The 16,857-nt window shown below is 37.9% G+C and overlaps 1 protein-coding gene across 1 annotated transcript in view; it reads right to left on the bottom strand.

Annotated features, from left to right (window-relative positions):
• Nucleotides 1–16,857, bottom strand: part of BBS2 (Bardet-Biedl syndrome 2) — a 40,566-nt gene that overhangs the window by 6,203 nt on the left and 17,506 nt on the right. Inside the window, exons 8-13 of the mRNA XM_069082438.1 lie at nt 8,896–9,031; nt 8,347–8,486; nt 7,232–7,379; nt 6,972–7,143; nt 5,671–5,800; nt 91–222 (exon numbers count right to left, since the gene is read on the bottom strand). Coding sequence (XP_068938539.1) covers nt 91–222; nt 5,671–5,800; nt 6,972–7,143; nt 7,232–7,379; nt 8,347–8,486; nt 8,896–9,031 — 858 coding nt within the window. The remainder of the gene's footprint in view (nt 1–90; nt 223–5,670; nt 5,801–6,971; nt 7,144–7,231; nt 7,380–8,346; nt 8,487–8,895; nt 9,032–16,857) is intronic.

Genomic DNA, 16,857 nt, shown 5'->3' with positions numbered 1-16,857 from the left:
CATCTGTCTTCCAGTGTCTCACTAGGGACACTGTCCTCATTCAAATAAAGACTGGAGAAACAGATAGGTCATTATGGCATTAAATATCACCTCTCCACTTGGTTTTATTTTTATACAGAGATGCCCAGCATTTCGTAGAGATGTGAAACAGACTTGAAATGGAGCATTTTGGATCTCACTATCTTCAGGTAATAGGAAGTTCTGGTTCAGCCAAATGACAACCTTAAAAATATATAATAAAATGAAATATATGTTTTAGAAAAGGTTAGTAATATATAGCCATTCTCAACATAACAGAAAAGGAAAATGACAAATGCTAGAGGGGAAGCAGAATAATAGGAGCACTAATGCACTGTTGGTGGAGTTGTGAACTAATCAGACCATGCTGGAGAACAATTTAGAATTACGCCCAAAGGACTATAAAATTGTGCATACCCTTTAACCCACTAATATCACTACTAGGTCTGCACCCCAAAGAGATCAAAGAAAAAGGGAAAGGATCTACATGTAGAAAAATATTTATAGCACCTCTTTTTGTAGTGGTAAAAGAATTGGAAATTGAGGAGATGCACATCAACTGGGAATGCCCAAACAAGTCATGGTATATGATTGTGACAGAATACTACCATGACATTAGAAATGTCGGGCAAGATGGTTTCAGAAAAACCTGGCAAGACTTATATGAACGGATACAAAGTGAAGTGAGCAGAACCTGGAGAACACTGTACACAGTAACAGCAATACTATAAGGATACTCAATTGTGAAAGATTCACCTGATCTGCTTAATAAAATGACCCAAGACAATTCTAAAGAAACCATGATGAAAAATGCTATCCACCTCCAGAGAAAGAACTAATGAGCTCTGAGTGAACACTAAAGAATACCTTTTTTTACTTTATTTTTCTTGCCTCTTTTTTTTTGCAATATTGCTAATGTGTAAATATGTTTTGAATGACTTCATGTGTCTAACTGATATCAAGTTGCTCACCTCAATGTGTGGAGAGGGGTTGGAGGTAGGAAGAGAATTTGGAACTTAATTTTTTTTTAATGAATGTTAAAAATAAATTTTAAAAAATCATGCCCTTGAACAATAAAAGAAATATGTAGCCATTCTTAAACGAGAAATTTACATACCTATCCTTCAATAAACTAACAAAATCTAGGCTGTAAAAACTATCCTTAAAATGAAACTTTACATGTGTGTATGTTTATGTAGAGCGGATCAGTGACAATACAGAGCAAAGAACACTCCAAATATGGATACATTAGTACTAGAAAAGGGAATTCTCCATTTCCCAGAGAATATGACTGGCACCCCAATGGGAGTTGAAGGGAAAGGAATTCCAAAAAAGAGCCACCAAAGAAATGGGGACCTAAGGCAGGGGGTGCTTCTACTTGGTTAAAGTACAGGACTGTGCCATCCCTTTCAAGGAAGTTAAAAACTGTGCCATCCTGCTAATATAGAGGAATTTGCCTGTAAGAGTGAAAAGTGATTCATATATGAAAAATGGGTATAAATGATGGGTGTCTGTTAAAACAAAAATTCAGAAAATTAAGGATAAGTGTACTTATTTTATGTTTATTATTTCCTTAAGAGAAAATACACATGCTATAAAACAGTATAAAACAAACCCCATTAACAAAATGCAGAATGAAATCAAGTCACAAGCTCTTATAGCCCTACCCTATTCCCAGTCTTTCTATACTGGCAACACTGATAATTCCACCATGGTTCTTGCCAACATTCACGATTCCATTCTTACTATTTTATCAGTCATAAACTAAAACATAACATTCCTTTACCTATGTTTGTTCTGTTGTAACCACCATTTTGTGAACATCCCCCATCCCTCCTGCTTGGGTAAGTTCGCCTAGGAGACCTGCCCAAACCTGCCACCTGGAACCCCTCCTCCCCTCTTCCTGGTTACTTGGGGACTTTCCAGTTGGGCAACAAATGGGTCATTAGACAAAGAACTGATTGCTACCTTTTTGGCTTTTGTATTTTCCCAGCTAGCTCCTAACTGCCAAATTGTAGTTTCCCCTTGGTAACAGTTATGTTGTGGCTTTTGTCTACATAAGCCCCAAGATGTATATGCTTGGGGCTGCCTGATTTGGGTCCATGGCCTCTGGCAGTCACTGGCTTCATTAAACTCCACTTAAAATGATTAATGGTCTCACTTGCTGATTCTCAGTACAACATTTTGGAGGCCCCAGCAAGATTGTAGTGTTCTGTGTCGCTGTAGAGACCTCAGAGTGTTGGACTAAGGGAAAGGAAAGAGCTGGCTCTGCCCTAACCCTGAGGGGAGCTGGCCCCTAAGGACGTCCCAGGGCCCTCCAGGCTTAGGTAGAGCTAGTCAAGACCCTCTTCGACTCTGATTTGTTCCTGCATTTGGATAACATGGAGTTCTGGTCCCATCCTCTAGAGGTAAGCTTCCTTCTAATTCTCTGTTCTGTCTCTGGGGGTACTCATTTGGTAGGGACTGAGTGGCAGCTGGACACAGCTTAACGCCCTGTCCCAAGTTTCCCCAACACACTGGGTAGAACTTTTGGGGTAAGCCATTTTGTTTGGACCTGTGCTGGTCTATGTGGCTTGCCATCTGGTTTTGTTTCACGTCTGTTTAAATATCCATCTGTGTCAGTCCGTTTCAATTACTGTGTGCACAAACTGCCTGTTTCTGCTCTGTGTCTGTGCAAAAATCTCTGAGTCTGCCACCTTGTAAGATTCAAAATGCAGTCAGCCACTGTACCTAGGCTAGAAAGATTGATGGTCTCTTAAAGAAAGGTTGTTGGCAAAAACAAAAAAAAATCTCTCTCTTCCTACTTCTTTGGACTCCAGCCGAAGTTCTGGAGGTAGAAAGACAGATGGAAAAAGGGGGAGAGAAGAAACTTCTCCCCTAAGATTTATCTAAAAGAAAAAGGGGTCACTTCACTGACCAAGAGAGGCAGGTTTCAAAGCCGCACTTTGAGATAAGACTGGCACTTAACCCTTTCCTGGGTCACAGCCTAGCTCTTCCCAGGCTAGGGCTACAGTGCCTTCTCCCTGTCATCCTGGTTCTGACCAAGCAAATGATACAATAAAAGGTTAGAACCATTAAGATCCTTTCCCCTGTCCTCCTAGCTCTGACCAAGCTAAGGCTGCAGTGAAAAGTTAGAAGAATAGTAGGGAATTTGAGTTAACCTCCCCTACCTGGTAAAAAGAACAAAGAGGGAGGCAGAGCAGCTACACTGGGGCCCCACTAGCAACAGCCCTAGGTCCCTAGGCACCCTGAAGCCCACTCCTCTAGGTAAGTCCCAAAGTTGAACTTTCCCACACAGGAGTGGTGTGCCCTCTTTCTCCTTCCTGCCCATATCAATCACCCCCACAACCAGGTTCTGCAACTGTGGGGAGATGAGAAAAGGAGAAGGGAAAACAAGATCAGAAGTCAACCAGCCTCTGCACTTGGTAAGAGCAATCATCTATCAATAATTTTTATATGTGACTTGGAAATGCAATTAATGTCATCTCACTGTGTTATTATTATATTTCTACACTGTATATTGTAAAAGCTTGAGTGACCATTGTGAGCCAGGAACAGTGTTAGACAAAGCCACTTTTGGTCTGAATTTAGTTGAAACTAAAAGATAGTGGAAAAAAGTTGTTGAAAACCAGGTATGTTATTTTATTAAGTCCTGCTAACCCTGTCTTGGAGCTAAAACAAGTTGGCTCTCATTTATAAAAAACTGTAAGGTTGTTAAATAAGTTATTTGGGATTATTGTTATAATGTTAAAACCTAAAACTGATCCCCCAGAAGCTCTAAGGGTAGACAGGGTAGACACTCCATACTCTCTTCCCTTAGGAAGATGGTTAAGGTCGCCTCCAATGTAGTGCTCTAGGGGGTAATTAGAGGCCACATGTGCCAGCTACCATATACTGGGGTCCTAAAAATAAAATACGGGAACCCTGAAAGACATCCTGGCAAGGAAAAAGAAAAATCAGTATTGAAAATAGGGGACTTGTCACACATAAAGTATGTGGTTTTCTTTTTTTTTTTTTTAAGCAATCAGGGTTAAGTAACTTGCTCAAGGTTACACGGCCAGTTATTTCTGGGTGTGGTGCTAAGTATCTGAGCCCAGATTTGATCCCCAGGTCATCCCGACACTGGAGCCGGTGCTTTTACTTGCTGAGCTACCTGGCCACCCCTAAGCAATTGGGGTTAAGTAACTTGCTCAAGGTTACAGGGCCAGGTGTTTCTGGGTGTGTGCTAAGAAGTATGTGGTTTTCATCGGTCCAGAAGAAGAATATCATAGGGTGAACAAGCAGATAAGCCCCTTCTTTGGGGTCCCTATTGATTCCTCCTTATTTGTAAACTTACCAGATCCCCTAAAAACCATCTAGGGGGCAAGGTCATCAGCCCCAGGAGAAAACTAAAAGCTTATTTGAGTTATGGAGTTCCTAAGCAACAAACTTGGATTACTGAGAAATGAAATCTCTTATGTATATAAGTCATGGTAAACTTTTATTGCTTATTGCAACTCCATACAAATAAAAGCAATTGTATCAAACCCTAAGCTATGATTGGTGAGACAAGAGGAAAAGACACTCAGGGGATGGAATGAAGTAATTCTGGGTCAGGGAAGAAGGAGGTAGTTTAATGAATATAAGGTATACATATAGAGAGAAACTGGATTCTAGTTACAGATATACAGCAAAGTTGTTCCCCATAGCATCTGACCAGAGATAAGTAAGTTCAGTAAAATACCAAGATAGGTCCAAGTTTCCTCTATTTTATTCCTGACCTCAGTCGTAATTTCCTTTATGTGTATCCCCAACAGTTTACTCTCCCTTAGAACTATGATTCTCTAACCCTGTAAGAAATGTAAGAAAGAAGTGTGTAATTTTTAAAGCATCAATTTTAGGTACTAAAGAATCAAAGATATATAGAAAAATTAGTTCAAGTATAATAGCTGGTTCAGCATTCAGTATTACCAAACAGTAAAACAAGGAAAATAAAAAAGTTATAGTAAGAATCATTGCAAGAGAACCTTGTATACAGTTAACAGCAGTTTAAACAATGATCAGCTGTGAGCTAATTCTCAGCAATACAATGATCCAAGACAACTCCAAAGAAAAAAGGACTCCAGAGAAAGAATGGATGAAATCTGAATGCAGATCAAAGTATACTATTTTTACTCTCTTTATTTTTCTTATTAGTTTTTTTTGGTCTATATTTTCTTTTAAATTATGACTAATACAGAAATATGTTTTGCATGATTGTATATATATAAACCATATCAAACTGCTTGCTTTCTCGATGAGGGGAGAAGGGAGAGAGGGAAGGAGAGAATTTAGAACTCAAAATTAAAAAAAAAATTAAAAATTTTTAAATATAATTGGAAAATTTTTTTTTAAAAAAAGAATTGTTACATCATCTATCTGGGAAAATGGAATATTTTTTTCTTTCAGTAAGAGAGTCATCTCAGTAATGCTTTCACTATAACTACTGAATTTAAAAAGGGGGCAATCCCAAAAGCTGCATAACTCCTCCATCAGATTGCTCCTGCTGCTAATGAACAATGCTCAAGTAATTTTCCTCCCTTTGGGGCATTTCAAAAGAAATGAATACTTCTGGGGAGTATAAACACTGAAATACAAACTAAATACAAGTAAAATATACAAAAGAATGCTTACCCGTTGTACCCGTTCATTGACAGTAAAGTTAACGAAACTGAGTGGTTCTTTGGTAGGATCTGGGCTGCTCAGCGCATACATGGCAAATCGGGGGAGCTGTCGTGTTAATTCAAACACATGAAACTGAGTGCTGTATAAAGGATCAAAGGAAGTAAAAAGATTATGTTAAAGTTGAATGCTAACTCCGTAAGTAATAACATCATTTGGTCTGTGTCTTATAAAATGCATATCAAAGCACTAGGCCAACACGATGCTACTAGAAGGTGACAACTCAAGTAAATCTGAGTATGGAAATACCATGTATGTTAACAGGTGTCTTGAATTTACATAAACAACATAGTCTTCTAAATATAATCTTAAAAGGTGAAACTGCAGGTTTTTACTGACCATTGGTTAGGGCAGGGATGGGGAACTTGCAGCCTTGAGGCCACATGTGGCCCTCTAGGTCCTCAAGTGCATCCCTTTGAATATAAAGTTCACAGAATTAATCCTCTTAAAAGGATTTGTTCCTTAAAACTTGGACTTAGTAAAAAGGTCAAACCCAAGGACCTAGAAGGCCACATGTGGCCTCGAGGCTACAGGTTCCCCACCCCTGGGTTAGGGAATTGGAATCTAAGAATTTGGGGAATAGTAAGTAGCCCAGTAATAAATAACCCCCAATACAAAGTAGTCTTCCTAATCCTGATAGAGTCATAAAAACCTAAACTAGAAGTTAATGGGACACATAAAAAAATATATCTTAATATTCTAAAAAACGTTAGATCTAAGAACAGAAAAATAACAATCCAAATCCAAAAACTACATAATTTTTCTAGAAAATATAATAAGCATAAGGCTTAAAAAAGGCCTGAAGTGGGTAGGAAAATTCATGAAATGGCTCTTTCCTTCATGGCCTGCACATTTCTATTCAACAACCATATAATGAAAAATCTACAAAGTGCTAGACATTGTGTAATAATTCCACCTTACATCTGTAAGTGCTCAACATAGAATTCTGAATATAGTAGGTACTTAATAGATAATTGTTGAATTGATTTGACTTTGTCTAGCACTTTGTCGTTTTCAAAGCGTTGTTACATACATTATCTCATTTGATCCTTCTAGCAACCCTACAAGGCACAATAAGTATTATTTTAGAGATGATGAAACTAAGGATTAGAGAGGTTAATTGATTTGTCCAAGGTAACAGAGCTAACAAATAACACATCCAGAATTAGTCCAGTAAGTATATTATCATGTATATTTCTTCTTCCAGAAAGAGCATATTCTAAAATGTTTTAGAAAGTATACACCTGGACCACCTGTTTCTATAGCCCACGAAAGTCTTCATGTGCAGATCCACAGGGACATCCTTTGGTGGAGTGATAGGAATTCGGATGCAGCTGGAAAGATTCTGAATGCTGGGATGCACCACATGGCTTTCACCCGAAAAAATCCCTTCAGCAAAAATAAGCACTGCTCGGATTATGGTGTCTACAGGGCGGAGGGAAAACAATAGCTCAGTAACTACACCAAAAGGGTTATATTCTCCAACAATGAACAGCTGTAAAACATTTCCTACCATTTGAAGTTGAGATCTGTAATTCCACATGAGCAGCTTGGCTGTCAGAACCCAGGTTCACCGAAAGGGCTGTTTGCAGCTTTGTGTTGGCTGGGATAATTCCCCGCTGCCCATCAGACTCATTCATTGGGCTGCTTGATTCAGCCTGCTGAAAAACACCATACAGTTCCAACTTGGTCAACTTTCCAAGTAAAATGGCAATTCAGCCTCTAAGCAGAGACTTCCGGTCAGCTGGATGGTTCAGTGGATAGAGCGCCGAGCCTGGGATCAGGAAGACCTGAGTTAAAATAGGGTCACTGACACCTAACAGCTGTGTGACCCTGGGGGAAGTTATTTAACCTCTGTCTGCTTCAGTTTCTTCAACTGTAACAGGAGTATAATAATAGCACCTACCTCCTAGGGTTGTTGTGAAGATCAAATGAGATAATCACTGTAATGCCCTTAGCACAGTGACTAGCACATAGTAGGTGCCACATGAATGCTTATTCCCTTCCCTTCCCCTATTCAGTAATCAGCTGAAAATGACTTATCTCATGTTACACAACACAAAGTCGTGTTCTTACATTCTCTTATGCTCTTACATTCCATTCTGCATTATAGATATTATGGGATATTTCTGTGTGCCCAATTTTAACTCTCACCCTACCCCAAATCCCCATCATCCTGCCAACTTTAAGTACTGTGAGGGCAAGGATCAGTATCTTTAATTATCTTCACACTTCCCTAACATAGGGCTCTTCATCATGCAATGAATGGGTTTTGAATGAATGGATCATGGCTTGTGAATTGGGATCAGAAGACTGGGCTCAGGTCACTGGCTCTGCTACTTCCTTCCTTAGTGGATCACTTGCTCTCTGACCCTCATTTTCCTCACCTATAGAATGAGGGTGGATTAGACAACCTCCCAGGTTCTTCCCATCTCTAATACTCTGTGATTTTGTGAATTCTATCAAAATAAATTACAAACAGAATTTAGAAAAAAATTTTCAGCTGTCACTACCATATAGTTATTATTAATATATAAAGCAAGTCTCTTTTCAGTGGTCTGCCATTGCCCTCTACACTGACCAACCTGAATTGTTCTGGCATGGTTCCAACTTTGTTTTGAGAAATACCTTGGAGTTTTCCTCATAGTTGCGCAGTTCTAGCAGCAGGTTCTGTTTCTTCTGACTAAGCTCCCGGATGAGATCCTGTTCCACACTTGTATCCATCAAGTTCCCTTTCATTTCTGCACCACCAGGGAGATAACCCCGTACTATACAGGAGGTATATAACATGATTGTGTTACAGTATGTCCATTTCTAAAACATAAAGCTAATGTTCAGCCTCCTGGTCTGAATAGTGTGTTTTCTAAGTGAGAGAAGATCTGAGTACTAATGCTTTGGGGAGATGTTTTCTACTATTTTCCCCAATAAAATCCAGAGGATTTTTTAAAAGAAATTGTTTTTAAACAGGACCTGTGATTTCATCAGTGAAGGGGGCTCCCAGTGAGGAGCTTCCTCTATTGAGAAAGGTCACTGCCTACTTTGCAATGAAGGCAATGCGCCAAGGTCACATATCCAGGAAATGTCAGAGTCCAAGACTAAACCCAGGTCAGGATTCCTAACTCCAAGGCCATCTCTATCCACTAAGCATACTACCTCTGTCCAGATTTTGCAATGTACCTTCCCCATCCACTGAACAGCAGATTAGCTGCACATGGCCGTCCATCCTGTAATCACCCTCCACCACACCAGCAATTGCTGAAGAAAAGTTGTCTTTAAAGATGACCTCCCCGGTTCGGTCACTGCGGGCATCAACCTGAAGAAGAAAAGCAGGAATTTTTCTTAGAGTAAGGAGAGACAGTCATCTGGCCCAACTTTTAACCCACATACATAGGAATTCCTTTTACAACATTCCTTGAACTCTACCAGGAAACAGACTGGTTAATTCTCCACAAAGTACCCGTTCTGACTACAGGGCAGCACTGGTAGAAAATTCTTCCTTATATGTTTAGCCAAAACCAGCCTCCCTATAACTTTTACCCCCTGGTTCTGTTGTGACCTTCTGTCCACTCCCCTCTTCCACCTGATATAGTCCTTCACATATTTGAAGATGGCCATCCTGGCATCTCCAAATTCTTGTTCTAGAAAACTGTGTAAGTAAAATAATTACAATGGCTATGGATAGAAACAAACCTATGTATAAACAACAAAATAGATTAAAAAAATTAAAGGATCAATTTTTTTCTGGGCAATATCAGACACTTTATTTATTACCAAAAATCTACAATGAGCAGCATCATATACAGAATAGAAAACAAAATTAGGAACACCTATGTTCAAGTTCAGCCTCTGACACATCCTGGCTATGTGACTAAGCAAGTCACTTGATGAATCAAGGCCTCGGGAAACTTGATGAAACTCTTCAGTTACAAAGAAGGTGCTAATTTGCATTGATAGAAGAAGTTCCTCACCAGAATCCCCCTACACCAAAGAAGTCACAGATCTAGTGCCAAAAACCCCATGCCAAATAAACCTAGATTGTAGGATATCAGATCAATCAATACAAAATGCAAATCACCAAGACAGTACTCTAATCCTGCTCAGAACCACCATTTTGGAAACATTGTAACCAAAGAAAAAAGTATGCCAGGAACATTATACCACCCACCAACAGCAACTGCCACTTCTATGGAATGCTATGTTCAAACATGTTAACAATACAGGATAATGCAAGTGTGCACCTTGTAGATGGCACACTCTGTAAGGAGAATGTGAACTGTCTTGTATAGAAATGGTAGTGTATAAGCATATCTCTCTAAATATGCCCAGTCCATTTCTTCTTTTTCTTTTTTGCTTTTTGGAGGGCAATTGTGGTTAAGTGACTTGCCCAAGGTCACACGGCTAGTTTTTTTGTGTTAAGTGCCTGAGGCCAGATTTGAACTCAGGTCTTCCTGACTCCAGGGCCGGTGCTCTATTCACTGCGCCACCTAGCCGCCCCCATTTCCTTTCAATTAAAGTTTTACTTTATGATCTCTGATATCACAACTGGTCTTTGACAGATCCCACAATGAACAACTGTGCCTTTCTCCTTTAGGTCTAACCACTGCATCAAACATAGAAACACCCTTCCAGTGAGGAATGCATGGTTCCAATTGAACAAATACTTAAGTAATCAAAGGTGAAGCAACTAGAGGAGAGGGTCCATACTTATAGTCTCTGGCAGGGCTCATATGACGATGTCTGCCCTGCCAATGGCTACTGGTCTGAATAAAGGAAACTGCAGGAAGAAAAAGCGAAGAAAGGGCTCATTATCCTCAGGAGAGGTAGCCCTGAGTGAGAAGAATGTACCAAGCAGTCAATGGTGTCCATGGAGATTTGGCAGCTACCTTAGGTATCTCTATGTAGCTACATATTGAAGGCTAATTTTGACTTGAAGTAAAAAGCAAAAGACATTGATTTTTAAATTATATTCAGAAAAATTCAGAATTGTCAAATGTTAGTGGGGAGAAAAGATTAAAGGATCATCTATGTCAACCTTCATCTCTCCTCTGCCCCACAATCTTACAAACAAGGAAACTGAAGCTTAGGGAAGGAAAATGACTTGCCCATTTCAGTTTTATTTAGTATGCTCTATTTTTATTTATTATGACAGAATTCTTCCCATTAATTCTGAATTTCCAAGAAGCACGCAAAAGAATAATATGATTTGTTTTCAAGGCAAAAATTGAAAGGTTAATGGACAGGGACAGTGTAGAAAGTACCCAGGTAGACACAGTTTTCACTCATTAGTGCTTATTTCAGAGGAAAGAAATACTTTGGCAAGAACATCCAGCTTCATTTTTTAAAGTTCTTTTTAAATTAATAGATTTTTTTGATAATGTCATTTGTTTTTGATGTCACATTTATTTCCAAGCATATTCCCTATCCCATTCCCTGACAAGCTTTTCCTTGCAACAAAGATAGAAAAAGAAAGAGACAGACAAAAGAACAATTCTACAAGATCAACTCCATTCTCCAGTTAATGACATATTTCACACTCACAGTTCCCCAAGTCCACAATAAAGGAAAAATCACAGGACACAGATTCAAAGCTAAAAGGTATGCTAGAGATCATCTGCCCTAGACCCTCATTTTGCAGATGAGGAAAGTGAGACCCAAAGAGGTTTCCAAGGACAAACATAAGAGTAAATAGCAGAGTCAGAATCTGAACCCAGGTCCCCTCATTCCAAATATAGCATTCTTTCTACCATACCAAAAAGGCTATTCATTTCCCCTACTCTTCTCCAAGGTCAAGTTTGGTCAAATATAATTACACAGTGTTCAAGTTTGAGTTTTCTTTTTTTTTTTTCATTCATATTACAGTCATTATTATCTAGTATTTCCCTGGTTCTACTTACTTCACTCTGTATCAGTTCATGTTTCTATGTTTCTCTGAAGTCTTCATATTCATAATTTTTATAATGCAGTGTGGAGAGCACTGGGCCTGGAGTCAGGAAGATCTGAGTTCAAGTTTGGTCTCAGATACTTACTAGACATGTGACTCTGAGCAAGTCATTTAACCCCTATTTGCCTCAGTTCCTCATCTGTGATATAGGGGCACACCGGAGAAGGAAATGGCAAACCACTTAAGTATCTTTGCCAAGAAAATCCCACGGACAAGTTCCATGGGGTCATGTAGAGTCAGATATGACTGAATGACTGAATAACAAGCTATTACATTCATATGCCATAATTTGTCTAACCATTCCCCAACTGATAAATACCTACAGTTTGCAGTTCTTTCCAACCATAAAAAAAGTTCTACAATGAATATTTTGGTGTGTGTGTGTGTGTGTGTGTGTGTGTGTGTGTGTGTGTATTCTTCTGTCTTTGACTTCCTTGGAGTTTATGCATAGCAGTGAAATTGCTAAGTTAAAGGGTATAGATATTTGGACCAATTTATAGCTCCAACAGCAGTATATTAACCTAAGTGGCTTCCTGCAGCCTCTCTAAGAATAAAGTTTCATTTTTTTTAAATAAAAAGTTCTATTAATATATTTTGTTTTTATACCACAGTAAGACTACTCTTACAAAAAAAGTTTTTATAAGTCATCCAACAGAGCAATCAGAAATGACAGAGCATGAACCAATGTGCCAGCTCTCTATCAAAGAGGGCTATGCTCAAGATCAAATATCTAGAAACAACTTTGGCCATGGCATTTGACTCTGTTGTCTCTTGTTGTCTCCAATTACATTACTGAAGTCATTGTGCAGTGTTCCCCCTAAGTCTGCTTTCCCACCCACTCTATAACAGTTTACACAAATTTTTCTTTGTTTCCTTGAATTCCTCATATTGCCTATTCCTTATAGTGCAATAATATCCCACTGCATTCCCATACTATAGCTTGTATAAGTATTCTCCAATCAATAGCTATCCATTGTTTCCCACTTTTTGCTACTACAAAAAAAATAGTGTTATATTACAAATAGATATGAGACCTTTTCTTTTTTGTTATTGACATCCTTAGGGAATAAACTTAGTGGTGAAATTGCTAGATCAAAGGGTAGTAACTTTTGTCCCATAATTCCAATTTATTTTTCCAGAAGAGCTACTAGACCAATTCATTTTCACTAACAATATATCAGTATGCCTGCCTTCTCAGTAACTCCAACACTATTTTTATCTTTTATGATCTTTGCGAATTTGGTGGAGGTGAGGTGAAATCTCACAGTTGTTTTCAGGTCAATTATCATTAGTAATTTAAAGCCTTTTTACATGGTTGTTAAAAGTTGACATTTCTTCATTGAAAACTATCCCTATCCAGGGAGTTTTCAGAGGAAGACATTGTTGCTGTTCAATAGTTTTTCTTTCACTTATGGTGAAAGAGTTTTTCACTCTTGGTGACCCCATTTGAGGTTTTCTTGGCAAAGTGGTTTGCCATCTCCTTCTCCAGTTCATTTTACAGATGAGAAAACTGAGGCAAACAGTTAAATGACTTGCCCAGGATCACACAGTTAATAAGTGTCTAAGGCCACATTTGAACTCAGGAAAATGAGTCTTCCTGAATCCAGGCCAGTCAGCATGCTATCCATTTCACCACTTAGCTCCCCTCAAAGGAAAGTATCCATGCTATAAACAACCACATGAAAAAAATGCTCCAAATCCTTAATATAGAGAGAAATTAAAACTAAAAGAACTCTAAAGTTCTGCCTCACACTTGTCAATTTGGCAAAGGTAACAAAAAAAAGGAAAATTAGAAATGTAGAAGAGACTACAGGAAAACAGATGCACTATTGGTAGCACTATAAAATATCGTCATTCTGGAACATAATTTGGAATTTTGCCCCCAAAATATACTAAATTGTGCATACTCTTTGACTCAGCTACTACATCCTAAAGAGATAAAGTAAAGAGAAAAAGGAACCAACTGTAAAAAATATTTATAGCATCTCTTTTCACAGCAACCAAAAGCAAAAAACTAAGGCAATAGCCCCCATTGGGGAATGGCTTTAAAAAATGTGGTAAAGGAATGTAACAAATATTATTGTGCCATAAAATAGTCAGTTTTAGAGAAAACTGGGATGATCTCTATGAATTAATGCAGAATAAAGTGAGAACTAGGAGAAAAATTTATTAAATGACAACATTGTATATAAAAACAACTTTGAAACACTTTAGAACCCTGACCGATATGGTAATAAATCCCTACCTCAGAAGACTAAAGATGAAATACATTGCCCACCTCCAGCCAGAGAGGTCGTCAACTTGTGAATTTGGATGTAGCCAATGTGGAAATGTGTTTTATTGGACTATATATATTTGTTATGAGGCTTTGTTTTTCTTTTATTTTGTTTACTAAAAGTGGGGAGGAGAGCAGTAGGAAGGAATAGTGGATATCTATGTAAACAGATAAAGTTTTAGGGGAAAGGCTAAGGAAAATGGTTTAATCTTATATATTCGTATCAATTACCAATACACTGGGCATATCAGACGTTTTAGTGATGCAGAAAAACTTCTGGTTTTACTTTTTTTCCCAGTCCATAGCTTGTCTTATTCTATCCTTCATTATGACTTATTGTTTAACTACAATTGCAAAAAGTAGCTCTTTCCATCCTCATTTAATTTTTTAAGATGTGAACTTTTACCCCCAAAATTACCCTTGAAACTCTTGACTTCTTTTGAATCAACATGAATCTTTTAATCTAGTTCTACAAAGTGACTTTTGTAGTTTGATTGGTACATGACTAAAATCGTATATTACTTTAGGCAGTATCATTATTTTTTACTGTATTGGCATGACCTAGAATAAATGAGTCTCTCTCCAGTTGTTTATCCTATTTGGCTTCCTTGATTTTTTAAAAAAACATTAAATAGTTTTATTTATATACATTCTGACTGTGACTAAGTGGGTTAACTCCAGGTATTTTATATACTTTATAGTAATTTTTAATATAATTTCTCTATTACTCTCTTCTGGTTTCTGTTCATAATATACATAAGTCCTGACGATATTTGTATATTTATTTTGGATTCTTTGCTAAGCTATTAATCATCTCAATTAGTTTCTTCACTAATTCTATAGGATTTTCTAAATAAACATCATATTGCCTAAAAATAAAAGTAATTCTATTTTCTCTTAGCTAATACTCCTTTTATGCTTCTCATATCATTTCTATAGCTATCATTTCTAGTACTGGTACTACTAGACTGTAAGCTCCTCAAAAACAGGAACTCTCTCACTTTTTGTCTTTATATCCCTAATGCTTAGCACTTGGCACTATGCCTGGCACACAGTAAACACTTAATAAATGATTTTTGATTATTCTGTTAAATAATAGTGAGAAAGGAGGCTTTCATCTTACATTTCCCTGAACTTCGTAAAAATGTTTCTAGTGTTACTCTACTACAAATAATGCTAGTGCTTGATTTTAGTTATATACTTTGGATCATATTAAAGAAAGGTCCTAATATTTAAATGCTTTTTAAATGTTTTTAAAATGAATGCATGCATGCTGTTTTGTTAAAGACATTTTCATTAATGATACAAGTATGTAAAAATAACATAGTTGGTTATTTGTAAGATTATGCTAATTGATTTCTAAAAATTGAACTATCTTTTTATCCCTAGTAAAGATCCAACTTGTCATAATGAATATTTTTTGAATATTTTCATAGAGATTATTTGCTCAAATTCTATTTTTTTTCCTCAAGATTCACAGGTAATATTGATCTATAGTTCTCCTCTGCTTTATCTCTCCCTGGTTTGGTTACTAAGATATCTATCTCATAAAAAGAATTTAATATACAATCTTCTTTATCTACTAAGGAGAATAATTTATTTAGCATAGGAATTTTTTTTTTTTAAGCAATTGGGGTTAAGTAACTTGCTCAAGGTTACACGGCCAGTTATTTCTGGGTGTGGTGCTGAGCATCTGAGCCCGGGATTCGATCTCCAGGTTTTCTCAACACTGGAGCCGGTGCTCTTACTTGCTGTGCTACCTGGCCGCCCCTAGCATAGGTATTAATTGCTCTTTAAATATTTGACAGGCAGGATGGCTAGGTGGCACAGTGAGTAGAGTATCAGCCCTGGAGTCAGGAGGACCTGAGTTCAAATCTGGCCTCAGACACTTAACACAAAAAACTAGCCATGTGACCTTGGGCAAGTCACTTAACCCCAAGTGCCCTCCAAAAAGCAAATATATATATGACACAATTCACTTGGAAAAATTTTTGAACTAGGTTTCTCATTTCCCTTTCCTGCTTTGGCAATTTATTTATGATTTGCTCATTTTCTTTTTCTGAGACTATTTAGAGGCAGTGGGATATAGTAGATAAAGAGCTGGCCTCGGAGTTAGAAAGACTTGAGTTCAAGTCATACTTCTATCACAAACTGTCTCTCTGCCCCTGGAAAGTCCTTAAACCTCTCAGTGCAACAAATAATTCTTGATGACCATATGTTCCAGAGATGCTGTTAGCCTACAGTGGCAGAAAAAATTCCATCACCAGGAGTTTCCTAAGTCGGTGAAATCTCTCATTAGATCCCCTAAATAATGTTTAATATTTCTGACTTTATGTCTTAGCACATGATCAGTTGTTTTGTTTTGTTTTTTTGCTTTTTGGAGGGCAATTGGGGTTAAGTGACTTGCCCAAGGTCACACAGCTAGTTTTTGTATTAAGTGTCTGAGGCCATATTTGAACTCAAGTCCTCCTGACTCCAGGACCGGTACTCTATTCACTGCACCACCTAGCCACCCCTACATGATCAGTTTTTTAAAAGGTATATTGATAAAGATGTATTCTCTTTATTCAATCAATAAGCATTTATTCATCTTTACTATGAAGGACTTTGAACACCAGAGGATTTTGTATTTGATCCTAGAGGGAATGGGAGCCATTGGAGTTTACTGTGTAGGTGGGTGATATGTTTCCTGTGATTTAGAAAAATCACTGGTGGCTAATTGGAGAATAGATTGGAGTCAGGAGAAACTTGAGGCAGGAAGACCCACCAGCAGATTAATGCAGTAAACCAGGTGTGAGGTTATAAGTACCTGAAATAGACTGGTGGTAGTATCAAAGGACCCAGGTCAAGCCCAAAGTCCTAGAATCTTACCTTTATCAGTTCTCTCTTTTAATTTTTTACCCTCTTCCCTCCTTGCCTCACA

This window comes from Petaurus breviceps, unplaced genomic scaffold (assembly GCF_028583685.1).
Source record: "Petaurus breviceps papuanus isolate PSGF00001 unplaced genomic scaffold, PetGlider_PUasm1.0 166, whole genome shotgun sequence".
Classification (NCBI taxonomy): domain Eukaryota; kingdom Metazoa; phylum Chordata; class Mammalia; order Diprotodontia; family Petauridae; genus Petaurus; species Petaurus breviceps.
This window is presented reverse-complemented; position numbering and strand designations above follow the sequence as displayed.